This window comes from Nelusetta ayraudi, unplaced genomic scaffold, assembly GCF_046127955.1.
Source record: "Nelusetta ayraudi isolate G7.1 ecotype Tasmania unplaced genomic scaffold, CSIRO-AGI_Nayr_v1 ptg000132l, whole genome shotgun sequence".
NCBI classification, from domain to species: domain Eukaryota; kingdom Metazoa; phylum Chordata; class Actinopteri; order Tetraodontiformes; family Monacanthidae; genus Nelusetta; species Nelusetta ayraudi.
The window spans coordinates 953,882-980,627 of NW_027466182.1; the positions used below are offsets into that span (position 1 = coordinate 953,882).

A 26,746-nucleotide genomic window follows, 5' to 3' on the forward strand; every position below is an offset into this window, starting at 1 on the left:
TCTTTTTAAAACCTGCTATTGTTTCCGTTCATTTTTTTGTCTAAAGGTGTTTTCATTTCAACATCCACCTAGCCTCAACTGACCTCAATACAAAGCAAAAAAATCACACTGTCATTAAATTTAATAGTGGTAGAACATCCCTGTTCCTGCTCCCACCCCCCCCACTACCGACTACTTTTATGTATACATAGTCTCAATAAATACTATAAAATAACATCCCTTTTCAACAATATGTTGTAAGCGCCCGACAGGAAAACTGTTACACAACTGTTACAAAAAAAAAAGGGGGGGGGGGGTGTCAAGTCACCATCCTTTGGTCTGTCATAAATCCTCTGAGTTGGCAAAGGCATATTTCATAGTCAGATATTCAAGTGGCCTGAGTTCATTCATCAGTGATTCGTGTGAGCCCAGAGCCAATAGAGCAGCAGAGACAGGTGTAAACAGAATACAGTGCAAACAGAACTTTGGTTCAGTCCGAGACAACAATGACTTCTTATTAAATCCTTGTTACTCTCACATTGAGATGTTACTGCTAAAAAAAGTCTCAGTTATAATAACTATTTAAAGAGAGCCAGAAAGAGCTCTCATGTCCTCTTTCACGAGATTGTAAAAAACATATTGTCAGTTTATCCATGATGGCTCCTACTTTGTCTTTTATCAACAAAAAAAAAAAATCGGTAGCATGATTTCACAGTTAAACCCACTAAAGCCCAATCCAACTGTTTCATACAACAAACAAACACAATTAATAAGGCAAATGCTATGTAAAAAAAATCTACAAAAGCCAACGGTATAATTGGTTCAAAGACAGCAAATGCCAGTTCCTTCAGGTGAAGTGCATCTTGGGGTTCTTCCACAGACTGAGTCTCTGCGAAGTGAAAATATGCGTGACCACGCTGAGCAGCATCAGGAAGATGGTCATGGACATCACGATCACGTAATGGCTGATGCTGCAAGAGAGCGGAACAGAGAGCGAGTTAACCGGGTTAGCGCAGAGTGGGAGGATGTGGTCACAGAGGGCAGGAAGTCTGTTTGTCTTGCACCTCCGTGTCACCTATTGATGGAAGTGTGGAAGTGTTTTCCCAGCTACCTTGTGCCAATGTCCAGCCAGCTCCCGTAGTCCTTCACCAGGAAGAAGAAATGCTGTGGAGAGGAAGGCGTTTAGTTGAGAGTTCACCTTTAACCTGACGCGCACGCTCGGTAACATTTCAAATTAAAAGACTTACAAGAGCCATCAAGTCGGATATGACCAGGACAATGAGGAAGAGGCTGGCGAGACAGTGAGCAAACGCATTAGGATTAACACAAACTAGTCTGTCATTCATTCTTTGGCCTCCACCCTCTAAACCCTCACATTACCATTTAGAGGAGCTAAGAAACACACACTGTGTCGCACCGCTTCAGATTTCACGCTTAATGTTTTATGTTGAATTAATGGTGTCATCAGTGAGGTGTTACCTTCTTGAAGAGAGCTGCGTTGTAACTTGTATGCTCTCAAATGTGCACATGACCATGATGAACGGGATGATGACCTGAAAAATTGGAGGACAAATGGAAAAATCATTTCTATGGGTCATAAGTGATTATTAGTGATGCACAAAAGTAAAGTGGTGGCCTGAGCCCTGACGGCAGTCCCATTGGCTAAGAGTGAAAATGCGGCTCATCAGTCAGCGTGCGTGACAACTTCCCCTTTTTTTCAAAGAAGAGAAATGCTGTTAACACAGACAAAAAAAAAGGTGTTTGAAAATGTGCTACCTTCCACATCAGCAGGCCTCCCATAATGAAGGGGTTAAAGACGGTGAGGAAGCAATAAACAGACGCTGGATCAAAGCTGGACAGAAAAGAAAGGAAATGGGACAATTAATCCAAAAAAGTCTTTCATTGCTCAAAAATGTATCAAAAAACTTAACAGGCCAATGTAAAAACCCTGCGGCTGACACACCATAAACAGCCACACCAGCGTGCATTTCCCCCTAAACCTAATTATAACTAAGACCACAGTGACCGGTTTCCCAGAAATGCAAAAAAAAAAAAAAAAAAAAAAAAAAAATTCAAATACATACCCAGACATATGTGTTTACCTGTTAATAGACGCTATGTTCCCCGTGCCAAAGAAAGCCGTGATTATAAAAAATACCTGAAGAACGAGTGGAGTTAAGAGTGATACTGAAAACATTGCTCACATAGTCGCTTCAGGAAAGAAGATTTACTTTGGGGTTGGGGGGGGCGAAAAAGTTTTCGTTTCTGACACAAGGATACAAAAAAGTATGATCTCCTGATGTCGTCCAGCTTCAGCTGTCGGATCATGGAGATGTCGATGTTTGCGGAGAAATCAAGAGTGAAGAGCTGAAAACACACACACACACACACACACACACAAAGAATGAGGGTTTCCTTTGTTTGGCTCAAAAAGTGAAACCAGCAAAATCTAGGTCACTTTAGTACGAGCTACAGAACATATGTGTAAACACATATTTTTAAAAAATAGAATTCTTTTTTTTACATTGGTAGACTTCAAAGGTGGCATGAATTTGATTCAGTTCAACATGTTAAGTTATACAAAATAAAATAAAAAATGATTAAATAAAACAAATGAGTGCTAATGCGGCTTTAGTTCATATGCAAAAAAACAAAAACTGAGGCAGCCTAAAATTAACACCACAGACACTTTGTGTCTTGTTTGCGTCGCACACCGCTCTACCAAATCTAAGTTGGGATGCAGCCCTCAATGGTTTTCACCTCTTGCCTGCCGGAGACGCCGTGTGCGAGCATCGCCTCCTGCTCGATGTTGATCCACACGAACATAAGCCAAGACAGCGCCGGCGGGAACAGGGCCTCCGAACTGTGCACATAGAACAGAAAAGAAAAAGATTTTTAAAAAATCAGCAGTTTGTTTTTTGTTTTTGTTTTTAAACTTGGAAGGGGTGCCGACGCTCCCCCGCAACCTGATTTGATGCAGTGGGGCAGCTTTGAGTGTAAACTGCTGTCTTACCCGGTGCTGAGCAGCAGGTATGTGGCGGTGAGAGAGAGCAGGATGCTGAGGAGCCGGTGGAACAGGCGCGTGGAGCTCAGCAATGGAACAAACATAGAGGATGCTGACAGTGAAAAACAAACAAACAAAAAACACACAAAATAAGAAAATAGCAAATAGGCCACAACACACCAAGAATTTGAAGATTGTACAAACAACAATTTTGAAGATCTTTTTCTATTTATTTATTTTTTTTAAAGTACACCCACCTAACTTTTAGAAAAGGTGCAGAATATATATATATATATATATATATATATATATATATATATATATATATACACACACACACACACACACAGAACTTCCTGGAAAATCTACATATATAATTTACATTTGAGTGAGCTGGCTGGCAAACCAATAAGGACCTCTATGGGCTAGTACAGGCATGGGCAAACTACAGCCCGGGGGCCATATGTGGCCCATTAAACTGTTTAATCCGGCCCGCCAAACTTGAAGAATTATATTAATAGTAGGTCAATTTTAAAATAGCTGTATTTCATCAATTTCTTACTGTGTTTTAAGAATCATTTCAATAAAGAGCTAAATACCATGGGGCTTTAAAGTCAGATATTGTAACATTTTGTTCATTTTCAATTGACAGTAAAGCATGTTTTATCCATATCCCATGATATATTTTGTTCTCCGATGAGGTGGGTCACCAAAACACTCCATCCATCTGTTGCTGCTCCGGCCCCCTCTGTCAAATTTTTAGGACCCAGTGTTGCCCCAACCAGTCGAAAACTGTAGTCGCAGATGTCGTGCAAATGTGCGTCATTAGGGTCAACGTCAGTTCAGCATTGGCACTGTGGTCTACGCTGGAACACGTGAAGTGACTGCGTGAGTGAGCAGCTTTTGCTTTTGATGGTGTTGCTGTTGCGTTGTGACCGTTCTAAGAAATGCACAACGACCCCACCCAGTTTGTTAAAAAAAAAAAGAACTCAAGATGCTGCCCGTCGCAGCTCAAGATTCTATTTTAAATGTGTCCCAGTTCACCTAAGTGTGACTTGGCTGGAAGTCTTGTAGCGATTACACAGAAATGGCAAGCTCGTTCTCATTCACATCTCCGCACCTAATGTGGTCCAGCTGATGACTTGGTTCATGAGCGGCAGGCCCCGTCTCTGCTGCAGGCTCCAGTGCGTCAGGGACGGCACAAAGGCGCACGTGGCCACGTGGAGCATCTGTTGACGGGTCAGAATTGGGTATGAGCGACACACACACACACACACACACACACACACACACACACACACACACACACACACACACACACACACACACACACACACACACAGTACTGTCGTAACCTGTATGAATAGCTGCTGTCTGTCTGTGACGTGCAGCGACGCCCTCTGTTTGGATGACCACAGGAAGCAGGCGGAGGTGATGAGAGTCAGTGCGCCACCGCAGGTGCTGAACACACAAGCGCGAATATCTCACAGTTACTATCTGTTAGACTTGAATGAAACCGTCCCTGGCATGTTAATTTAAAGGATTGATAAGGACGTGCACGAGGACCACTGAAATGTGTGCAGCTCAAGATATTAATTTTAATCCAAATCTGAAAAAAGTAGCTAATTCTAATTTGAATTCACATTTACCCCCATCAAAGATTTTGTGATACCTGTTTGAACTTTGTCTAAGCATATTGTATGTAAGCATAATGCACATAAATTACATCAAATTTCCCTTTTACAGTCAATTAATTATTTTATTTTTTTTTTTTTTTTGGGGGGGGGGGGGGGTCTGACATGAGTGATACTCTTTAATTTGTGCAAGCAAAGACAGGAAGCGCTTACACCAGATGTATGTTTGGTTCTCTGCCCACAACGGGCATCAGGGGAAAAGCAGCCAGACACAGACAGCCGAGAAACCAGCTCACGGAGCGAAACTGTGCACAAAGAGGATATGGTTTACAGGTTGAGGAAGTACACTAAGGTACAAATGGTTAGACTGAACTCTATACATTAAACCACAAGACTGTGGATGACAATAATTGTGAAAAAGTAAAGTTTAAATGATTAGTTTTCACAAAGATACACATCAATCTCCACTCTTAATTGACATTGCACAGAATACAGATGTATGTTAGTGACAATCAGTCCTGTATGTTTCTTCTAAACTCATAACCTCATTATCACCCAATTGCATTATTTGAACACTATGGGTAATTTTGCCACTCCAAGCTGTGAATCAGCACTTTTTATATACTTCCAGGTGTGTGATAGATGAGAAAAGATATTTCCGGGTGAGGTTTGAGTTGAGTTACCTTCGCCCTGTCAAAGAGACCGCACAGGAAGGGCCACAGCGAGAGGACTGCGAGGCCTACGGTTAACATGGCGCGATGGAAAAAGCTCACCACCTGAGGGCAGCAAAGATACAGCAGCAGAAAATGAGTTCTGCGCTAGTAGTCTGTGATCATATGAAAAATAGAGCGAACAATTAAACAGGAATACAATAAAAAAAAAAAAAAATAGAAGGGGGGGGGGTGCACCCACCAGAAGCTCAATTCCAAAGGCCAGCAGCACAAAATAACCTAAACATTTCCACAGTGGCAGAGAGGGAGCCGAACGAATGAGATCCGTTATAATTCCAGACCTAAAATTGATCACAAGCACATAAATGTACCGATGTAGAGGATTAAATAAATATAGAAGTGCATTAACGTTTTTATTTATTTTTTCTTATTCATGAGCTTTTAAATGTGTGTGTTACTCACTCCTTGAGGACAGAGTACCATATGGGAATGGGCAACAAGCAGTAAATATAGTAGGTGACCGGGCTCCTCTGAATAAGCAGGAACAGTGTGATTATCACCGTCGCACACGCACACAGCCACACCAAGGTGTGATTGGGGACCTGCAAGTGCGTCGAGGCGGCGTTGAAAAAAAAAAAGACAAAAAAGAAATGTGATTTAACGGGATAAACTGGTCTCATAGTAGAGAAAGTATTGCTGAAAGGAATGGGATTAGATAGTGCGCACGCCCCGAACCTGTTTGAGGAGACCGGGATGTCGGTCGAGGCTGGCGTGAGTCTTGAGAATGACGAGGACGACGTAAGAGGTCCAGCCAACGAATCCCAGCACCACGCTGCAGCCCAGGAAGAACCTGTCGTAGTTGTGGTAGTACACCAGGCCCTCCAGTGCATGAGAGATCAGGGTCTGGCACTGAGCGATCTGGGGGCAGAGCAGGCAGAGGGAGAAAAAAATCCAAGTGTTTTACAGGTTGCTGTAATTCTTTTTCAGATCCTCTACACTCGTACTCCAATTCCCCAACTTAGTTTACAGAATGAACATGGACCTTTAAGATTTTAGTCAATTTAATCAGAAGTAGTCGTTTGCTTTTCTTAACAACTTACAGCTTCATCGTATTTCTCCAGCTGAATCAGGATTCTGGCTTTATGGATGAATTCTGCTTGCTTGGATTCAGTCAGTAATCTAGGGAGGGTAAAAATTAAAAATCAACTTGAACAAGCTGCAAAATCTGGTTAATATTGCTAAGATGGTTTGTACTCACTGGTATGGAGTAAATAGAAATGACAAAGTTGTGTCCTTTTTCTGAGCCATTTTCACCTTTGAAAAAAGTACAGGTAACTCAGCCAACAGTGCTATATTCAGATTATATTGTGTGATGTGCAGGTAGACGATGGTTCAGGATTATGATGATGATTAATACATTGCCAGATGTTGATTAATCCTAGCAAGAACTTTCTGGCTTCTCCCTTGTTTTTACCCGACTGCCTTTTAAAGCAGGTTCAAAATTAAATCCAGTGACTGCCTCTGCACTTTTCAAACAACAATTAACAAGGGGGTTTGATATCAGGGCTTTGTGTTTTCCTACCTTGAACTGTTCTAATATTTGAACAGCATTAGTGTACATGCTCTCTGCCTTGAACTGGTCACTGCTGTTGAGGTACAGAAGAGGTAGGATGCCCTGAGGAAAAAAGCACATATAGACTTTTCTCACTAAATAATTGATTGTCTTCAGAATTGTTTTTGTCTGCTATGGTTCTGGAAGTTGTAGCAGTGTAAGATGTTGACTTTAGGCTCTCTGTACTTACAACAGAGTTAACGGGGATGGGAACGCCGATGAGAGAGGCCATGAGGGTGGCGATGTCCGCCTGCAGAAGACGGTAAGACAATTTAAAAATGTACTCATTCTATTCTGTCACATTTGGTTCGTTCTTGTTAAATTTTGATTGCAAATCACACACAACGGAGATGATGGGGCTGACCTGATTGACGTCAACTCTTCTAAGGTGCTCCAGGTTCCAGTCTCAAAAGAAAAGAAAACAAAAAACATCATGTTTTGGAATTATAACATGAAAAATGCTTTATTGGACAAAGTGCAAAATCACTCTGCTGTGAGTTGGCTCGAAATCTAAAGAGCAGAGTGACATTGTGGCACCTTGTAGGTGGCCGTCGTCGTAAGGTTGAGGCTCAGTCGCTCTGTGTGCACTCTGAACTCCAGCTCCCCAAACCACTAAAGGAGTGAACGTCTCTGAGGTATGACCTGCACCGTGGGAACCTGTAGACACGCGAATGAGAAAATGTATTAAACTAATTGCCAAATTCTTAATTTTAAGGTTCCTCTTTTATTTATTTATATACAAGTCTTACCCCAGTTTGTCATGCCGTGATCGGAGGTGAACACGTACGCCGTTTTTCCATCATAACCAAAGAAGTCTTCTATTATGGACTCCAGCTCGGCCACACCGCTGTCAACGAGAGCAATATTGTCCAGGTACTGCCTAGAAATAAAGAGAAAAATACAAGATAAAAGCTGCCATTTAAATAATACAGACCACTTGTGTTCATTCAATTATCTTCAAGTTAAAAGTTGGTGCAATTAAAAATAAAATGTAACATAACAAGACGTTCTTGTAAGGACTCTTACTGTGACATTGGTCTGTGAGCGTGTCCGTTTGTGTCGATGCCCAGCAGATGAAGGAAGAAGACGTTCTTGTCTTCCAGCAGACTGGCCCTCAGACTGGAGTTGGACTTGGCAGACTGGAAAAATGACTGGAACAGGAAAAGGTAAACCTGGTTCAGTAAATTGCAAAATCTGAAATTTTCACTGAAACTGTTCCACAGTCTTACTTTAACTTGTGTGAACACCCAGCTGTCCAGTCTGGAGGCATCTGTGGAGGCAAAGTCTTCTTCCTCAGCTGGGTATGTGTGGGTGTATACATGGTCACCACTCGCACCTAAAAAAAAAAAAAGACCAGTGAATTCACAAATGGCATTGTCATAATAGAAAGTTTAGATTTTATGTCGTTTTTTAAGCTATGTTTTATTTTGTTTTCAGTTTGAATATGCATGTGCACCTTTGGCAAACATCGGCAGAATATCCGGGCTCCCCCAGCACCAGGTGCGTCTGCTCTCATTAAACACAGAGTCGAACTCCACAGGATTCTCCTTCCAACCTTGGGAGACAGATGCGCAAATATCCCCAAATGAATTTTGCAGCTATCGACAGCCAGTGCGAGAGGTCACGGTCCTGCACACCCACCCTTAGCAACGGCACTGACGTCCTCGTAGAAGCCAGCGATGAGCGCGACATGGCCAGGGCGGGATTCCGTGGGGACGCGAGTGTGAGACACACCCCAGGTACCCCTCTCTTCTATCACACCCCTGGGAAACACACAGGGAAGCACAACTAGGAAACGAATGGATCTCGTGGAACATCTTGCACATGCAACATAATCCTCTTCTTGATTACTCGACACAAAGACGTGTTTAAGAAGAATCAGTAGCCAACCTCAGGAACGGAGTCTTGGATGAATTATTGTGCATCAGCGTGAAGAGGCTGTCTGCTCTCAGGCCGTCTGCGACCACCAGCACCAGTCTGGAAGCCGGGGGTGCCAGCGGCGATGCGTGGGGAGTCATGCCGTGGACCAGCGGGGAGGTGAAGTAGATGTCAAAGATGGAGAGGAAGAAGACCACATGGACTGTCAGTCCAACCAGGAAGAAGGTGATCATCCTCATGTTGGGCACCGACGCTGATACAAAACAAATGCGAAAGCAGGGGAAATAAGAGAGGGGAAAAAACATATAAAGCACTTAGTTTTCTCGTCCATCCATATTGAGCTTCGGCCAAGCAGACAGCCAAAGGATATAAGTAAGACACCGCCTGGTTAAGCCAAAGCCTGTGACATGTCCCGGCTGCTTAAGTGCAGTGGTAATCTTGTTTCCAGTACCTTGCGCTCACAAATGTCCATCACTGATAGGTTTTTACAGTAAAGTTTGTTTTTATTATTGCTGTTGTCGTTGACACGTTGTGTAGACGACCAATGCAAAAACCGTGTTAGTGCAAATGCAGTTACATCTTCAGACGTTGGTTAAAAAAAAAATCCTACCTGTGTGAATCCTCAGTGGAATCGACCCATAAAAACGGAGAATGCAGCCATTTTATGAATGAATGGGAAAGGAACGAGGTTACGCACTCTTCTTGCATTCGCCAAACTTCCCGACAGCATTTGTTAGTAAATTAGCAATATTTTCTCTCGCTATAGTAACTAGACAGATTACGACTTGTTGGCACCAAAAAAGATCAGCATAATCTATGAAGGCTTCCTGCGTAAAACCACACTGCCCTGCTGTCTAAGAAGATTAGTAGAAGAAAATTCAGTTAACACGAGCATCTACTTCCTTGTTTTGAGCTGACGTGAGCGATGGCGTCAGGACTAATCCTTGAATTGTGGGTATTGTAGTGAAAACCTGTATCCCAGTGAACGCTCTTTTAAACTACCGCCATTATATAAAAAAAAAATGTTTCCTACTCGTGTGAAATTTATTTATGCTTTTAATAGTGCATTGTGGGAACATTGTATGATAGGAAAAGATACATATTTGATTCACGCATTAGCTAGCGTGTCGGGCTATCAGCTGTCAAACGTGCCCTACCCAGTTTTCCTTTCTGTCTCCCAGCGTCCAATCGCACCGCATTATCCCAGGAAAAGGGCGGGCTTTTGCGTAACCTCAAGGTGAGTTGACCAATAACACTTGCGCATTCCCTCCAATTGTCAAAGGCGCACAGGAGACCGTACCCACTCAGGAAGAGAGGTCCGCCTGACTAGCCTTGCTAGCCTGGATCGTTAAAAAAAAAAAAAAAAAAAAAAAATCTTTATAGTGGGAGAAAAATGGCGTCGGTCAATCCGTTTAATCTCAGCGACTCCGAGGAAGAGCCCGACCGGCGGCCCAATGAAACGGTTGACACGGAGCGAAGCCCCAGCGACGGTGCGCCGGGGCCACCGACGGCCAATCCTTTCTCCCCGCTCTCAGAGACCGAGCCGCAGACGCTGCTGCTGTCTAGCAACCGGACGAGCCCCAGCGGTGAGGGCATCTCGGTCTCAGTCGCGGCCACCTCCGCTATGGCAGGCAGCACGGAGACGCGGGTGTCCGTGGACGTGATTGCCGCGCAGCTACTACGGGACCAGTACGTCCTCACGGCCCTCGAGTTTCACACCGAGCTGCTGGAAGCGGGCAGGGAGCTGCCGAGGCTAAGGGATTATTTCTCCAACCCCGGCAACTTCGAGCGTCAGAGCGGCACACCGCCTGCCAAAGACCAGGTAGTCGGACCCGGAGGACCGCTGAGTAAGTCACGTCATCCGCACCAGATAAGCACCTGGCTTTTAATGTCGCAAATTGCGATCATGCCAACTGTATACGTCGTCTCAGAAGCAAAAATATAGGATGCCAACATGAAGGGTCAATTGATCGCGACGTATCCGTCTGCTGCTGCTGCTGTTGCTGTTGCTGCACCTGCGCTCGCAGCAGAGGGCCCACAGGCAACAAGCGGCGTCCGCCGTCAGACTCGCTTGCACGTCGTCTACATGTTAACAGGCTAGCTACTGTAGCTGGATAAAGGTACAAGCTCGATGTCACAAGAGTCACCGATGACCGGGACGATGGTTGTCATTGCACGGTGACGTAGGCCTGTAGTGACCGTTGAGCCGAGACAAGGAGAAGCGAATAATATCAGAAAAGGCATCTCGGCATGCAACAATAGCGTTTTTGTGAAAGCCAGTGTAATTGGACCTGAGCCTGCTTCATCTCGCCTCAGGCTGCCTTTCCCCTTAAATAAATTAGTAACAATATATTGATTTATTCCGCTGGTTAAAGGTGCCTGTGACATCCATTCACTCACAGGACTTTTTGAATGAAATACCCTTGAAAGCACATCGCAGTGGGTTGCAAATGCTGCCATAAATAAACAAACATGCAAATGGTAACTATAGTGACAGGCCAGTCAGTCAGTAGTATGACTGCCACAATGGAAGATGTGCATTTAGGGGATTGTTTGTGGCAAATCTTTGATTTTTGTTTCGCTGAGACGAATCAAACTTCTTGATGACTGGCACTTAACACATCTCTGTCGTACCCGTAGGCAGCAAATTGGTTGCATTCAAGGAGAGGGCGAGTCGCTAGCACAGTGGGGACATATCGACTTAAAGTAAACGGATTGAGCTTTTGGAGGGCTGGGTGGACTGTGGTGATTTTTGTAAATGGCCAGAGAAGGAAAACTGGAAGGCGTGCACAAGTCTGACTTGAAAGTGACTCAGCACGGTCTTGTCCTGTTTTAGGTCAGTGAGGAAACTCAGATGTATCGATATCCACATGGATAGTCCACTGTCACGCCCACCTGGTGGTATATAATATAATATAATATAATATAATATCGAAAGCAGGAAGCACAATTAGACAAACAAGTCCTTTTTCAGCCTGTATCCCATGTCGTATCATGTTTGAACTCGGCGTCGGTTGTAAATGTTGCGTCACATGTTTCCAGAGGGCGTGCTGCAATTGGCCGTCGATTCGAGGCCGGGCTCCTCGTCGTTTCCATGACACAAGGCGTCATTTCAGATTGCCCGTGGTTGGTTCAAGCAATTAACAGTATTCAATGGCTGACAGAATTTTCTAATGCTTGCAGGCTGGGAAATCAGGCCAGATGGTGAATTTGCATTGTCCAAATACTTTGCAGGTTTCCAACCAAAGGAGACCACGGCGTATAAATAAGTGCTGAAAAACAAGCCGGTGCCCTGTTGTCAGATGATGTATTTTTAGGGACATGATTCTCCTGAAGTGCTGGAATACTCACCCGCTCAGCCGCGAGCAGACAGACCCGTCGTGCGAGGTGTTTAGACAGCTGCTACGTGAGTCTCCATTCAACCTGTTTCGACAACCGTGTGCATCCCAGTTATCGCACACAGTGGGCAAAATCGCACACGTGTGCACGGGGCAGCCGCATGTCAGAGCCGCACATATCTCACCAGCTTGTAATCTTTGGGACTCTGGGAGGAACTAATGACCTCCTGTTCTTTCATTATTGACTCGTCAGGAAGTTTCTGTTCTCTATATTAAAAAGAAAAGAAAAGAAAAAAAAAACCTCCGAGGGATCATTTGAGCCAATTGAAGTATCGCATTCAGCGCTGATGGCAAAAGTTCCAGGAGCGGAATCCGAAAAAAAGATACTCACAAGTTTCAAGTGAAATGCTACGTCCACCATTTCCAACGTGAAATAGCCAAAGAGTATTTTGTGCGTTAGTCATTGAAGGTCGCGTCAGATTAAAACGCAGCGCCGCTGCAGCGAAGGTCACTTGCCCTCCGGTAAAAATGTGTTTGTTCAGGAAGTAGCCGTCCTCTGCCCATTGAAACTCGCCACATGTCCATCTTTCATGGTCACATCACCTATTAGCTGTGTTCCCCCCCCCGCTTCACTCTTACTTTTTCCTCGCTATATCGACCTGCATCATTTCCTCTGTTGGAGCTGGTGTTTGTTCCCGTGATTAATGGTGTCATTGGATTGTTGGTCCGGGTCCATGTGGCTGCAGCTGCGTCGGGCCGCCGGTTCACAACACTCTGCCTTTCTTTGTGTGTGTGTGGGTAGGTAGTTGCGTGGGTGTGTGTGTGTGGTTGAGTCTGCAGATGGTTGCAGGTGGTCTTATGTGTGCGTCTGAGGGCTAAATACGCTCTCGAATTTGATTTTTCAGCACTAGCGGGACAAAAAGAAAAGTTGCATGATCCTCTTGGCTCTTGAGATGTTCCTGCGCCATGATTTCCTCCCACAGTCATCAGCCTGAAACATTCTTATTCCTTTTTTTTCCTTCTTTAAACTTCATCCCAATCACATTTTCTGCATTGCTAAGATTAATACCATTTTTTTTTCTACGGAGGCCGTAGTCTGTTTCTTGTCATGCTCTGTTGACTCCTGGTCCCTCGTAAAAGCACCTCTTTGTCCTCAGTCTGAACACTTGTTCAGACTGTCAGTGTCCAGTCTCTGATTTATTTATTTATTATTTAAATTTTTTTTAAACTTATTTCACCCCAGCGAAGCCTATAAAAATACACTTGTTCCTCCTCCTTGATTTTTTTCTCACCTTATAAATTCCCTGTCATCCTCAATTTATTTTTTTCTGTACCGTTTGCATTTTCATTATTAATTAAGCAGTAGCCACAAAAGGAGTGAGATGGACCCAGGGGACAAATTAAGCCCTTACGCATGCTGAAATCTCGTCTGGCTGAGCGCAGAAAATATTTGGCCGGCCTGCAGAGTGTTTCCTGACTTTATTAATCCAGATTGAAAATATAATCAAGTGATTAAATATAAGAAACATGTTCAAAAATCCATGTTGGTCTTTCCCTTTAAAACTAAAGAGTCCCTGTGGCGCCGTCCGATTACTTAGCGTCATTTAGATAATATAATCAACAGGCTTCACCAGGTTTTTTTGTTCTCATGTTTTTTTGGTCTCTTGCTGCCTGTATTGCAGCAAATAACGCCCCGTTCACTCAGAGCAGCAGGCATCCAGGGGGGCTCCATCCTTTCAAAGGCTGCACCTGCGGCCTGGCTTTTTCTTTTTTCTTTTTTTCTCCCAGGAAGAGAAGGCGGAGAGACAAGTAGACCTCCTCATGTAACAGCACCTGATTTTGGCTTTCCTGGTCCAAGAAGATCAGAGCATTGCAAGGCCACATTTGATAGGTCCACTGTAGGATGCTGCTCTTTGAGGACAAAGCACACAGGTTTTGGACCCACAGCGACTGGTGCAGTCTGCCCTGCAGGAGGCCAGTGAGCAGCTGACACTTTGAGATGTCAAATTTACAACAGTCTAGACAAAACACGCTGCCGGCGCCGAGCGGAAAGGTCAGCCTGAGAGAAATATTGTCTGCTTTTTTTTTCTTTTCTTTTTTTTTTGCAGAAAACCATCTCAAATGTTACCGTCAACGAAAAGCAGCTGGTTGCATTCTTCACTCAGCAAACTGTTGGAGCTGACATCAGCGTGATGGAACAATGAGACACACACACATAGTGACAGTCACAAGACTGGGTGTGTGTGCACATGCCGACGATGCTTCACGCTCGTATGTTTGCGGTGCACGAGTTAAAGCTCATCGAAACGTTTCCTTGCAGCGTGTGAAAGAGCACGCAGACCTTTTTGCCTGCAGTGAGGGAGAGACGCAGCACCAACCGGCTCGGCCAAATCAACTGGGTGAAATGGGAGGGAAAAAGTGCCCAGCTGGGCCTTTTGTGTGCACGGGGATCAACCTTTCCAGTGTTTGTGTATCTCGTCATTGTCCCGCGGCATTAGAACGGGGCGGGTGTCTCTGAGAAGAAGGCCGCTGCAAACGCAATTCTCTGTGATTGATGCACGTTTGTTCCAATTCAAGTCTCTCATCCATAAATTCACTGCACCTCGTCCACTGCCTTGTTAAGCCGGTCCCTGTGTTGTATGGCTGTCTCAGCGACTCGTAGCATTCCTCGCTCACCAGTCCCCGCTTATCTAGCGTAGCTCGTGGCCGGCGTTAATAATTGATGCGGCCTTTCTCCTGGTTAGTCAGCAGCAGATGGTCCACAGTGAAACTGCCTGTGATCGAGCCAGCGCTTTGTTTGAACCAGTGAGGAACCATGATAGCCGAGGGAAACCAGTTGTCTCAAGCAGCCCAGAGCAAAATATTACCTGGGCGCTGACTTCACTTACTAATACCTGAGGAAAGCAGTGCTTGCTGTGAGTTTCGGTGGGTCATAGTGGTACACAGGTGATAGATATTTAATTGAGTTTCTTATTCAGGTGAAATGTTTTTTTTTTGGTTTCTTTGGTTTGCAATAAAAGGGGGAGACACAGTAAGCATCCAAATTGAAAGTGTTTCCACTCCTACAGACTGCTGAATCGATTATGGTGTGTACTGATCTTTCCGTCTGCATCCTTCCTTCTCCGTACAGATCGCGCGGGCAGCATCAGCACGTTGGACTCGCTGGACTTTGCCCGCTACTCGGACGACGGTAACCGCGAGTCGGACGAAAGGGTCGCAGGTAAGACGGGAAAAAGAGCTCGACAAAAACACGGACGAGCGTCGCGAGGGTGGGCGGTGACAGAAGAGGAGAGGAGACGTAGCGCCAAACACTCCAAAAACGCTCTTCTTCCAACTCCTCCGCCGGCGTTGCTCGTTAAATGCTCGGCCCCCTCCTCCCCCTCCCGCCCGCCTCGATGCCGGTGCTGAGTCAGTGTTGGATATTTTTGGGATGCCAGGTTGAAATCACACGCCCTCCTCCACCATGTGGCTCGCCGAGCATCAAGACGTAGTCTGAGCTCTGAGTTTAGAGACTGACCACAGGGCTGGAGTGTGGGGGGCTTAAAGGTATACAAGCCCCACCACAAGCATCCATTGCTATTGCAAAGCAAAGAGTGTTTTAGTTGAATCCCTTATGTCATTTCAGGGTGGAAATGTGAAAAAAAGACTGGATAAATGAAGTGAAAAACACAGCAGTTAATTCAGTTTAATGCCAACTATGGATGTTAGCAATTAATCGATTATCCATTAATTGTCGATTAATAATTTAATCAATTCAATTAAATTAGTCGCAGTTAATTGAACGTTTTTACACAGGTAGTTATTATTATAACAGTATTGTGGCAGGAAAGAGTAGTTCCGCAATCAAGGATGCTTTTGGGCTGTTTTTTTTTTTTGTTGTTTTTGTTTTTTTCTATTAGGTGGAACGGCCAGGGTTAACAATTAGGTCATTCTTTTATGAAAGGAAGGACTTCTTGGAACTTTAATGTGCATGTACATTAAGAGAGTTTTTTTTGGTAAAGATGGGATGGTATTGTAAAGGGCAGGTGGTGAATGGATCCAATGTGCAAAGAGGGGTAACCGTAACAACCATGCAGCAGAGATGTTGGTGTCCATCTCCCGACAAAGAAAAACTCCCAAATCTATTCTGACAAACTTCCATCTCTGCCAAATACCCACCTCCCTCCCTACCCCTACCTACCCCACCAACCCCACCTCCAGCTGTCTGACTCTGGGTTTCTGGCTTTCTCCTGATCAAACCCCAGTGAACAATACTGGACAAGTCACTCCATCCAGACTAGCTTTTATCGTATTTTTCTTTTCTGTTCTTGTTACTTTTTGTTCCTTTCTTCCCCTTTGAGTTCAGAGTTTCCCCATTTTGTTGCGTTTGCATCCTGTGCACTCTCTCTCTGCTGAAGAATTACAAGTGATTGGAGTTGTGTTCACTTAAAAAAAAAATAAAAAATCGATTTAAAATTGTAAAATAGCAACAACAACCAAAAACACTCATTGTGGCTTCTATTACAGTCGATGCCATAACAAATTACCAAAATTGACCCATAACTGCAGCCTCCAATCACAGCAGATTTTCAGTGCACAGCCATGCAACATAGTTTTCCCGCTCCATGGCTTTTTAGTCTTTTTTTTTTCAGTTTTGTGCGTGTGTTTTTGTTTTATCTGACGTGTACACAACTCCTGTGTCTTCCCTTATCTTGATTCAGAGTTAATGGAGCCTCACACATTTACATCCAATCAAAAAAAAGGACAAATTCTAACCACGTCATTCTAAAATCGGAAGCGTCTCCTGATTTGATCACCTGGAAACACGGAGGCCTGCTGTGTTCTGTGTTGATCTTCTGGCTCAGACTGTGTTTACAGTGAGATTCCTAGTCAGTATTAACTCGAGCACTGGCTGAACCCTTCTGAGTGGCTTGTAACCAGCTGATTTAAAATTAAAGTGTTTGCCTGAAAAAGAATCCTTGGTCAGACAGCTCCTAGATTAACAAAGCTACATTTTCATAGCTTGAGTAACGTTTTCGGCTACAATTGGCCTTCGCCCTCGCATTTTCCTCTCTAAATCAGAGACTTACGGGAGGAAAGGCAGGACAGGGAAGCCTACCTGCGACTGTCCTGACTCGCTTTACCATGATCCTCTGCTGCATGTGTTCCTCAGACCCATGATTTGCATGCATCCTTTTTTTTTTTTGTCTTTGAAATTTTGTTTCGTCGTCGCTTTGTTTTTATGACTCTTACAACCTGTCGTGTGGTTCGTTTTGTTTTTCATGCTCACTGTTTCTTTTTTTTCCTCCCCCCCTTTTTTTTTTTTTTTTTCTTTTTTAAACGTGTCTGTCCCCTGTCTTCGGTTTTAAACGCCCCCCCCCTCCCGTGTGCGTGCCTGTGTCTGTATTGTCACTTCCTGTCCAGTGCTGGAGTTTGAGCTGCGGAAAGCAAAGGAGACCATTCAGGCTCTGCGCGCCAACTTGACTCAGGCAGCAGGTGTGGCGTACTTTTCACTTCTTCTCCACCCCGAACCCGCTCCCTCCTTGTTACCGCTTTCTGTCTCTGATTTGATTTTTCCCGCCGAGAGGATTTCCTCTCTATGAAACGGGCCTCGGCGCACTCGCGGATCTTGACTCTAACGTAGCTTCTCAATTTCTCAGAGAGCGAAATTCCCTCTCAGGAGAGGAAAAACCTCAAGTCCAGTCCTGAAGTTCAGGTGAGTTGAAAATGCAAAGACTGTTTCTTCTACTCAAAAATAATTGAATTAAAAAAGAATTTCCTTTTAACCTCTTGATGGTAATGCAGCTTCACCTTTCTTGTCTACCTCAGGAGCCGATTCGCCCGCTGGAGAAAAGAGCCTTAAACTTCCTCGTGAATGAATATTTATTAAAGAATGAATATAAACTCTCATCTATCACCTTCTCTGATGAAAACGACGACCAGGTGAACCCCAGTCTGTGCCCCTGGGCCTTCTTTTCATAGGCAAACTTGATCTTTTATTAGCCTCATTCCCATTTACTTTAAGCTTTGAAACCACTGAAGCACTAAAAGATCAGTGGCAGGCTCGTGTGAGCCATGTCATCATGTTTCCACTTTTTTTTACTGCCAGGACTTCGAGTTGTGGGACGACGTGGGCCTCAACATCCCGAAGCCTCCCGACCTCTTGCAGCTCTACAGGAACTGCGGGACGCCGCTCCTGTCGCCCCGCGACACCGCCGACGCGTCGGTCGGGGTGGATCTCGGTGATCTGCCGGGGAACTGCGACGCCCAGGATTCCCCCAGGAAGCCCAACGCATCGCGGCAAGACGTCGCAAAGGTGTGTGTGCTTTCCTGTTGTTGCCAGTTCAAGCATGCGGCCGCAACTCGAGGTTTGTACGTAATCTGATTTTTAGCCCATCCAGTTTAAAACTGGATGGCTCTCTTGCAGTCTGAACACTCACCAGTCACGTGAAATCCGAATTTTTGCGACCTGTCCGATGGGTCAATAACGTGACCAAGTCTGAACAGAGCCGGATCCCATTTGGACACTTGCTTAAAACAATGTGAACAGTCGGCCCTAAAAGTCGAATTTGAGAATGAATCCGATTTGAATCAGATTTGCCTGCAGTCTGAACGCAGCCTTAATAAAGTGTGAATCTGATTTGACCTCAGTGCCTTGTCTGCTCTTGAGCTGATCTAATAGCATCCACCTGATGAATGAGTGTGTGTTCTTTCTTCACCGTGCAGCGACAGACAGAGGTTGTCCAGGAGCTGGAGTACGAGATCAGCTTCCTGAGCAGCACCAAGCAGATCCTCACCGAGGAGCTCAAGAAACTGCAAAGGTGCGAGCGGACTTTGTCGCATGGCATGACGCATTGCTGATTGAACGGCCTCTATTTGAAGCAGTTGGGACTTGCAGACAGCAGCGGCGGAACATCGGCTCAAATCCAGAAATGTTCTCTGCACATTAGGCACCGTGGCTGTGACCGTAGCAAAAGCCCGGCTGGAAAATGAGCAGAATGAGCTTTACAGATGTGGATCTCACACTTTCTTCTTTCTCTCCCACAGTGAGATTCAGACACTGGAGAGGACCGTGTCCTCCGCCCCTCCCACCACCCTGAACCTGGGCTCCCAGAACGCTTCCTGCCCCTCCTCCAACGCCGACTCGTCCTCCGCTGACCCTCACTCTGTGGTTGGTTTGACACTTTTATCAGAACACAGGAGGGCGGTTAAAAAATATATTTAAAAAAACAACAACAAAAAACCAACTGAAAATTTTATCAGGAGCCCCTTCAGCTCTCTTGGACTTAATCTCCTCCCCTCTCCTTCAGCCACCTCCAGATAACGACAAGTGTCTGGACATCCGGGGCGGCTCTGATCCAGAGTCCAATCAGAGCTCATCGCACCCCCCACCGCAGTCCCACAACAAGCTCAAGAGTCGCCCTCCGGTCCAGTTTGACCAGCCTAACAGGTGAGAGCCAGCCAGAATAGAAAAAACACCAGAACTTGTCTTTAGCCTCCCCACACCTGAGAAAAGTCCATCCCTGACTTATTTTCCCGACCCCATTTTTTCAAAAGCAGTTACCAAAAATTGTGCGTCTGTGTAAATCAGCAATTTGTGATGTCACAGAGAGGGTTGTTCATCCTACATACTTTGAATACCTTGCTATCACCCTGTTTTTTTAGGAGTGGGGGGGGGGTGGGTGGTTGAAAAAAAAACTAATTGCAAGAGATTGCAAGCAAAGGGCTAAATAAGACGTTTTTCTGGAAAGTTTTTGGGCCACATAATCACATAAGGCTGCCGTAAGACTGTGTTGCCACTAGATGGCGCCAATTCCAAGTTCATGTCACGCGTGCATTATAATGGAGAGAAGAAGTGGCTGCACTCAGAGAGCTTTTTCAGAGGAAATAGCAGCACTTAAAAAAAATAAATAAAATTTTTTTTAGGGAACATGAACTTTTGACTTTGTCGTCACTAAAAGCTCAGGGCTCCGCCCATCCCGCGGTTTTGTTCCCCGCAAAAGGCAACCCGCCAATCATGCGCTCAGCGAAACGGCGCTCATTCTTGCCTCTCTAACCCTCATATGTGTATTTACCTCTTTAAAGGCTTCAGACTCACGGGTGGTTTTCTCCCAATTGCATGGCGGCGTCCGCGCGAGCGTGGCGGCCGTGGTATTCCCGGGCGGGGGCGGAGCCACAGCCCAGTCCCCCAGAGGTCACGGGGGAACTGCGGGGCTCTGGGGCGGGGGCTTGACTTCAGACCCGTGACTCGCTCTCATTTGCATTGTTTGTGTGTTTGCAGGAAGTTGTCCCCGGCCTTCCTGCAAGCCCTGCTCTCCTTCTGCAGAATGTGTTCCGACAGCCGCCTGGGAGCAGAGGTCAGCGCCCTCTAGTGACCCCCCGGCACCAATCCAATTCCATAAAAATAAGTGCTAAATAAATAACGCCTCCCCTTTGCAGGTGTCCCGTATCGCTGACAGCGAGGACAGCGTGATGCTGATGCTCGGCCGCTGCCTCCCTCACATCGTCCCCAACGTCCTGCTCGCCAAGCGAGAGGTAAACCCCTCCCTCATCCCCCTCCACTCCCCACCACCGTCCTCCGCTCCCCTCTCTCTCGCCATCATTGAACAGCAGGCTTCTTTTGCCACCGTACGCGATGGATGCACACATGGCAGTGAGAATTGTTCAACGTGTTGCGAGTCTCACGTTTTTTGTGTTTGTTTGTTTCTCTTTCTTCGGCCGAAGCGAATGGCGAAACCGTCAAACCCCTCCCCCAAGTTTTCCCCTGGAAAAAGTCGCGTCCTTCGTCTTGAACCGGTCCGCAGAAGCCCGACGAGGCCGGTTGAAAGTGATATTGTCACTTTAAATATTTAACCTCCTCGCTATTGCGAGAGACGTTGGGGTCTCGGAAAGAACGCCGGCCTCTCCTTTGTCTTAGCCGCAAGCCAGTCAACCAGTCCCACAGTCCCACAGTGCATGCAACGTGGTGCCGAGGTCGCTGTGTGTGTGTGGAACCTTCCCTCCTCTGCTGGTAGTTCTGTGGTTCAGGCGAGCAGAGCCGCTCGCCCCAGGAATGACAAGGATGTTGGCCCCTGCGATCGTCATGATCCTGATTTTCTTGTCCTTCCCCATTTGCGAACGGTTATTACCACCACCAGGGGGACGAAACAAAGAGGAGTCAGTCCTTTAATGAGCTTAAACGTGCAAGAGAACAAACATAAAATGTCTTTCTGGGGAAAGTTTAAGAAAGCGAAAGCCATGTGCAATGTGAACACTACCCACACTGTTCACAACTTGCATGTGTGGATGGAGTAGTTGCTGACTTGAGCCTGACCAGATCTTATTGGATACAGTTCTATAGTTGTTGTTTTTTTTTTTTTTTTTGCTTTATTTCAGACCCAAGGCATCCATATCACAGCAAAATAGGGAGAGAAAAAATCCCACAATCTTCCACCGTGCTCAACGCCTAACATGAGACATGCTAGCCAGTGACTCCAGGGTTCACCAGAACATCATTTGAGTTGATTAAGTTAGGTTGCGTAAAACAGCAGGGCAGGTAGTTAACAAGACACTGACACTATGACTTTTCTAATACTCCCTTTAGTTTATACCGACACCACAGCTGGGCAGTATACAAGAGTGAGATATCCACTGATACCGAACGCATAACAAATTTCCGACACAGCACATTTTGCTTGGGCATACAACTCCCTCCGCTGCCTAGAAATATCCTTGTCATCAGACAAGTCATCTGAGCTCACTGTGGTTGGACTAATTAATGTGTTTGTTCCTCACTGTCATGTGTCCATCCATCGATTTCGAAGTTTCACCTCCTCCGTCTTGCGTCATCACCGTTGCTCTTGCTGCACCTTTTTTTTCCTCGCCCGCCGCCGCCGTGCACCGGCGACCGAGCACAGTCTTTGATTTGATTCTCTCTTCATCTCACTCATTCTCTCACTCTCATGCATGCCTCTCTTCTAGAGAATGGTTGCGCACCTCTGCCAGGTGAGTCCCTCACGCGTCCATCTGCATGGTTTCCCCCCTCCCCACTCGAACCTGTAGACCCCAGAACAGTGTGCCGGGCGGATCCTGCCCGACTAAAACTGCAGCCACACTCACGGTCAGACTCCAGCAGAGTCTTCTGATGACTTGCAATAAGGCCTTGTGGGACTTTTGTCATTTCCGTGTCGTAGTTAAGTGGCCAAATTGTGGTATTTAATGAGACCCTGCAGACGTCTACGGCCTCCTGCATGCAGTTTTAGTCCCAGGTGGGTCTTGTGCTGTAACGTCCTCAGTACCCAGTGTATCTCTCCTGACTTGCCCCCTCCCTGTTTTATTTGCTCCTAACCTAAGTGCTGCACAGGCTTTTATTTCATTAACTCATTTATCTTTTCAAGCAGGTATGCGTCCTTGTTTTTGTAAATAAATAGAATACAGAGAAATGTTTTTAAGCCATTAAATGAAGTATTCCTTTTCTTTAAGTTCTCAAAGTTTCTAGACTAATTTCTATCCTAATGTTGCATATTGCATATACGCTCACTTGCCTCTTTATCATCCATCTGAATATAAAAAGAGAGGCAACTGAAGTGACTTTTACTTTGTTTCCAAAAAGGGAAAAACACCTGCGCAGCAGTGGCATCTTGTTGATCTCAAGGGGTCAAAGGTCAGACTGTAGAAACGGCAACGGTTACAACCGAGTGCTGCAGAGTAGCGTCTCTGAACGCGCAACAAGTCCAAATTCAACCAGTGCACATATACTGTATATACACTCAACAGCCACTTTATTACATGGAAGAGTTTAGTTGCACTGCGTTGAACGTTTTGCATGCATTTTGTCCTCGTGAGTTCATTTTTTTTTTTTTTTTTTTTGCAAATATTGGTAACAAAAAAGAAAAGGGGGGGGAATAACCTTCCATGAGTGAGTGTTTTTGCAAGAAGATTGTCAAAACATGACGAGACCCCAGGCAAGAGCTGCCTTAAATGGGAGCGAGACCGGTCGGAGCAGTTCTCCGCCCGCCTGCTTTGCATATCATCACGGTTATTTTCTCCTCTTTTATTGTTTTTTTTTTTTTCTTCTCCCCCCCCTTTCCAAATTTTAATCGCTCGCCGCCGTTCTGGGGAACCAGATCCCTCGTTCCGAGATCAAGACAAACAGACTTTTGGGATCGGCTCTGGTGGGCTAAAAGGCAGCGGACTTTGCTCCCGCCGCACGTCTGTTGGCTCCGCTGGCCGTGACACTGCACAATTGCGCGCAGCTGCTCTCGCCTGGAGTCGCGCCTCGCTGTTTGCAGAAGGCGACCCCCCCCCCCACCCCCACCACCACCACCTCCTTAAAGAACAAAACAAGAGTTTGACTGGCGTCCCGGCTGCCACCTGGCTCTGCTATCACGCCCTGTAAATCATAAACGTTTGTCTTTTTTCTGTCCTGTTAGAGTTTTCTTTCTTTCTCTTTTTCTGTTTATTTAAGGAGAAAAAAAAATTAAATCTGAAGCGAGTTATTCGGTCTTTGTCTCACTCAGTCAGTTTTTTCTTAAAGCTTTTACGTCTGTTTGGCCCCAAAAGCTGCATCTCTCTGCAAATTGAGTCTGGATCTTCTTTTGGAGCCGACTTCCGGTTTTTTTCCCGCTGGTGGGAATAACTGTGATTTTTTTTTAACGAACTGCTGGCAGGAGGAAGCAGTTTTATCAGGACGATTTCTTGACAGAGGAAAGATTAGAACTGAGGGTGCCCTGAAATAAACACAGAGTGGAATTTTAATAAGTGTGTAAACCTACAGCTTTTTCTGCGACTTTTTTCTTAAATCATTTCGGTCAATATCTGCTTGGGAATTCTGAGAAATGAACATCTGATGACATAACATTTGGCAAATAAAAAAGAATGCAAAGGTGTAATTCAAGATTGGTTAAAGATATTCAGAATTGAAACAAACAAAAAAAAAATCATCCATAGCCACCTATTTTGGAAAAACTTCTCCTGCTCTGTTCCATGTTCCATTATGCTGATCTGTTTCTAAAGGGAAATTCAGAGTAAATGAAAGCAAATTATTGTGAATTAACACACAAAAAAAAAACACATAGCGCTTTTCGAATCACACGTTAATCTGCAAACGTATTACAGGGATTACAAAACGTAGACTCTGCTAGTCTGTGGCTTCTTTTTTACAACATACTTTCCGTGTGAGATTTCAGTCGCCTGCTGCATTTCAACAAATGTCAAATATCGTGATCTGCTTGTTCCACGCCGAGTCTGCTGTCTTTTTCCCATCCTCGTCGTCGGCAAGCGTTGGTCACTCTCTCCTCCCCAGCCTCACGTTATTTGTTTTATTAGTGAACCTACAAAGAGGCGATTGGCTGCGAAAAAACAAACAGCGCTAGCTTCTTTGCGTGCACGCTGCTCCTCGGGGGCCGGCCGTTTCCTGTAATCTCGGCCCCTTTGAAGACCTGGCAGCTTCCTGGTCCTGGCGTCATTCCGTCCACTCTACCTGCCCACAATGTTTATCCGGGACGAGTCACGCGCCGGGCCTCCTGAAGGAGGTCTTTCACATCAGACGCACGGGAGCGCAAACGGGAACAGATTGGAAAATAGACGGCGGCCGCAGCCGGTTTGCGGCGTCGTAAGATGTGTCCCGCGTCAGAATTCACAGACTTTCCTAATTGCTGCGTTGGCGGGAACTTGCGGGTTATCACCGTTTGAAGTGTGTGCCGTTTTCAGAAGGTGGAAAGGAGATGAAGATTAATGGAAAGATTAATTCAAAGAGTTTTGCCACTTGGAAGCTTAAATCAGTTCTACTTTTTGAAGCGTGCGGACGAGGCGACTCCGTCACCAGCGCGCCGGTCAAGCAGCGAAGCCTGGTGACTCATAGCGGCCTATCTTTACCCCGACACGTCCCCGCTGTTGCAGGTCGCATCCGTCCATCCGGGACGAGGGTTTCGCTCCTCCGCCCGCTCCCAGCCCTTCTCTCTCTCTCTCTCTCTCTGTTTCTCTCGCTCGGTCTCTCTGCAGGAAAATCTGAGACTGTTTGCGGAGGGGAAAAAGAAAAACATATTTTTAACTCTGGGTGCACTCTCTAATTTTGGCGTGTGCGGCAGGAATCGTCTGACCAGAATGTTGGCCCGTCGGCTGGGGCCCGTATCAAGTGCAGCTGAGCTTTCTTCCCTCTGGCCCTGCCGGCGCCTTCAACTCCACCTGAACTCTTGGACGGCACTGCGACGCGGCCTTGGGAACCAGCGCCGCAGATTTATGTTTCTGGATGTTCTGCATGTTCTTTCTTGTTTTTTAACATTCCCAACAGTTTTGTTTTGGGTTTTTTTTGCGCTCTAATTATTTGTGCGGGCAGCCCAACTCTAAAAGTTGACCCCCTTTTATGTGTTTGCTTCCGTCCTCACCTACTTCCTTTTCGTCCTCCCAGCCCCTCATCAACGCCCGAGGCCATAAAACCCTGATTTGACTCCGCCTCTGCTTCTGTTTCTCTCCCCCACCCAGGAGTTGATCCCGCTCATCCTTTGCACCGCTTGCCTTCACCCAGAGCCTAAAGAACGAGATCAGCTCCTGCACATCCTCTTCAATCTGATCAAGAGGCCGGACGATGAGCAGAGGTGCGCAGGTTTTTTTTTTTTTTTTTCCCAATGCGTCGGACGAACCAGTGTCGTGTGCTGACATCCTCCTCCGTTGTGTTTCCCAAAGGCAAATGATCTTGACGGGATGCGTGGCGTTCGCGAGGCACGTGGGACCCACGCGCGTGGAGGCCGAGCTACTTCCTCAGTGCTGGGAGCAGGTACGGCGCTCAACCCTGCAGGTGGCCTCTGTTCGTTGGCCGCGGCTGTCACGCGTTCTTTGCAGTGGTATGACGACGTCTTGGTCGACACCTGCTTCCTCAACCTCCTTCCTTTTTTTTATTTTCTAATTTCAAGTTTCTCTTCAAATTATATTGCTTGTTTTTCTTTGTTTTATTATTTTAGCCAGGTTAAGAAAAAAAACAAGCGAGTGAACAGAAAAAATAAACATTTTTGAGTGTTAAAAAATACACACTTTTACAGCAATAAATACCGGGTGTCCCCAAAAATTTGACATCATGTTAAAAGCAATTGAACAGTTCAGGTGTTGAACATCAAAAATCAATCAATCAAAAAAACAAAAAACAAAAATAAAACACTAAATATAAAATCTCCATCTGTTTCTATACATTCTGGGAAATGTTGAGGTTATTCCAACAAGAATTGCCAAAATTATTGGCCTGCAAAATGATGTCAATGATGTGTAATTGTACCATTGAATTTGAAAAAGTTCATTATTATCATTAGATTTCAGGTCATAATGTTGCATCATTTGGACCTTTTATGTGTGATCACTTTTTTCTTTCTCATTAAATGCTAAACTAAAACCAGAAGCGTGATAAAAAGATAAACACAAAGGTGCTTATTATAACATATTGTGTCATTTGGCATCTGCTTGTGTTATTTTTCAGTTTTCAATTCTTTTTGTTTCCACTTTGGACGTTCCAACTAAAAACAAAAACTTATGCCAGAAGTATACTGTACAGGACTCTATCATTATATCATTTTTTTTTTTTTTTGCATTTTTTGCTTTTTTTTCCCCCACTGCCACCTGCGTGCCACCTCACGCGGCAACAGCTGGCAACAGTTTTGAGCGGCCGGGTTCCGACTCGGAGCGGC

The 26,746-nt window shown here is 45.4% G+C and overlaps 2 protein-coding genes across 19 annotated transcripts in view; one reads left to right on the forward strand and one right to left on the reverse strand.

Annotated features, from left to right (window-relative positions):
• Positions 1-106: 106 nt before the first annotated feature.
• On the reverse strand, positions 107-12,529 carry pign (phosphatidylinositol glycan anchor biosynthesis, class N). Of its 4 annotated transcripts, none has more exons than XM_076051174.1 (29): positions 12,508-12,529; positions 8,791-9,031; positions 8,542-8,663; positions 8,357-8,455; positions 8,130-8,236; positions 7,927-8,051; positions 7,650-7,780; positions 7,438-7,557; positions 7,265-7,305; positions 7,091-7,150; positions 6,871-6,963; positions 6,547-6,602; positions 6,389-6,467; positions 6,024-6,206; positions 5,751-5,890; positions 5,530-5,629; positions 5,301-5,393; positions 4,831-4,922; positions 4,339-4,444; positions 4,104-4,212; positions 2,993-3,095; positions 2,740-2,842; positions 2,260-2,346; positions 2,082-2,137; positions 1,756-1,831; positions 1,459-1,532; positions 1,227-1,269; positions 1,091-1,143; positions 107-950 (listed from the first exon to the last, which is right to left on the reverse strand). In XM_076051174.1, the coding sequence occupies exons 2-29, from the start codon at positions 9,015-9,017 to the stop codon at positions 827-829; spliced, it is 2,802 nt and encodes a 933-aa protein (XP_075907289.1). In that variant the 5' UTR covers positions 9,018-9,031; positions 12,508-12,529; the 3' UTR covers positions 107-826. The 4 variants fall into 4 exon arrangements, with proteins under 4 accessions (XP_075907289.1, XP_075907291.1, XP_075907292.1 ...); XM_076051176.1 differs by lacking the exon at positions 12,508-12,529 and adding an exon at positions 10,079-10,222; XM_076051177.1 differs by lacking the exon at positions 12,508-12,529 and adding an exon at positions 9,936-10,037.
• The window catches only part of relch (RAB11 binding and LisH domain, coiled-coil and HEAT repeat containing), a 30,952-nt gene continuing 13,071 nt past the window's right edge, over positions 8,866-26,746 (forward strand). For 6 of the 15 annotated variants that reach the window (XR_012929464.1, XR_012929465.1, XM_076051163.1 and 3 more), the window contains exons 1-14: positions 10,172-10,625; positions 15,247-15,336; positions 17,520-17,591; positions 17,756-17,811; positions 17,925-18,038; positions 18,205-18,411; positions 18,822-18,916; positions 19,143-19,266; positions 19,406-19,545; positions 20,377-20,452; positions 20,535-20,630; positions 22,056-22,079; positions 25,557-25,669; positions 25,758-25,848. Coding sequence is in view for 11 of the 15 variants with exons in the window: in XM_076051163.1 (XP_075907278.1) it covers positions 10,172-10,625; positions 15,247-15,336; positions 17,520-17,591; positions 17,756-17,811; positions 17,925-18,038; positions 18,205-18,411; positions 18,822-18,916; positions 19,143-19,266; positions 19,406-19,545; positions 20,377-20,452; positions 20,535-20,630; positions 22,056-22,079; positions 25,557-25,669; positions 25,758-25,848 (1,752 nt within the window). In the remaining 4 variants the exon portion in view is untranslated. Of the gene's footprint in view, positions 9,004-9,959; positions 10,016-10,171; positions 10,626-15,246; positions 15,337-17,519; positions 17,592-17,755; positions 17,812-17,924; positions 18,039-18,204; positions 18,412-18,821; positions 18,917-19,142; positions 19,267-19,405; positions 19,546-20,376; positions 20,453-20,534; positions 20,631-22,055; positions 22,080-25,556; positions 25,670-25,757; positions 25,849-26,746 lie in introns of those variants that run through there. The other 9 variants (XR_012929462.1, XR_012929463.1, XM_076051161.1 and 6 more) reach the window with 4 other exon arrangements.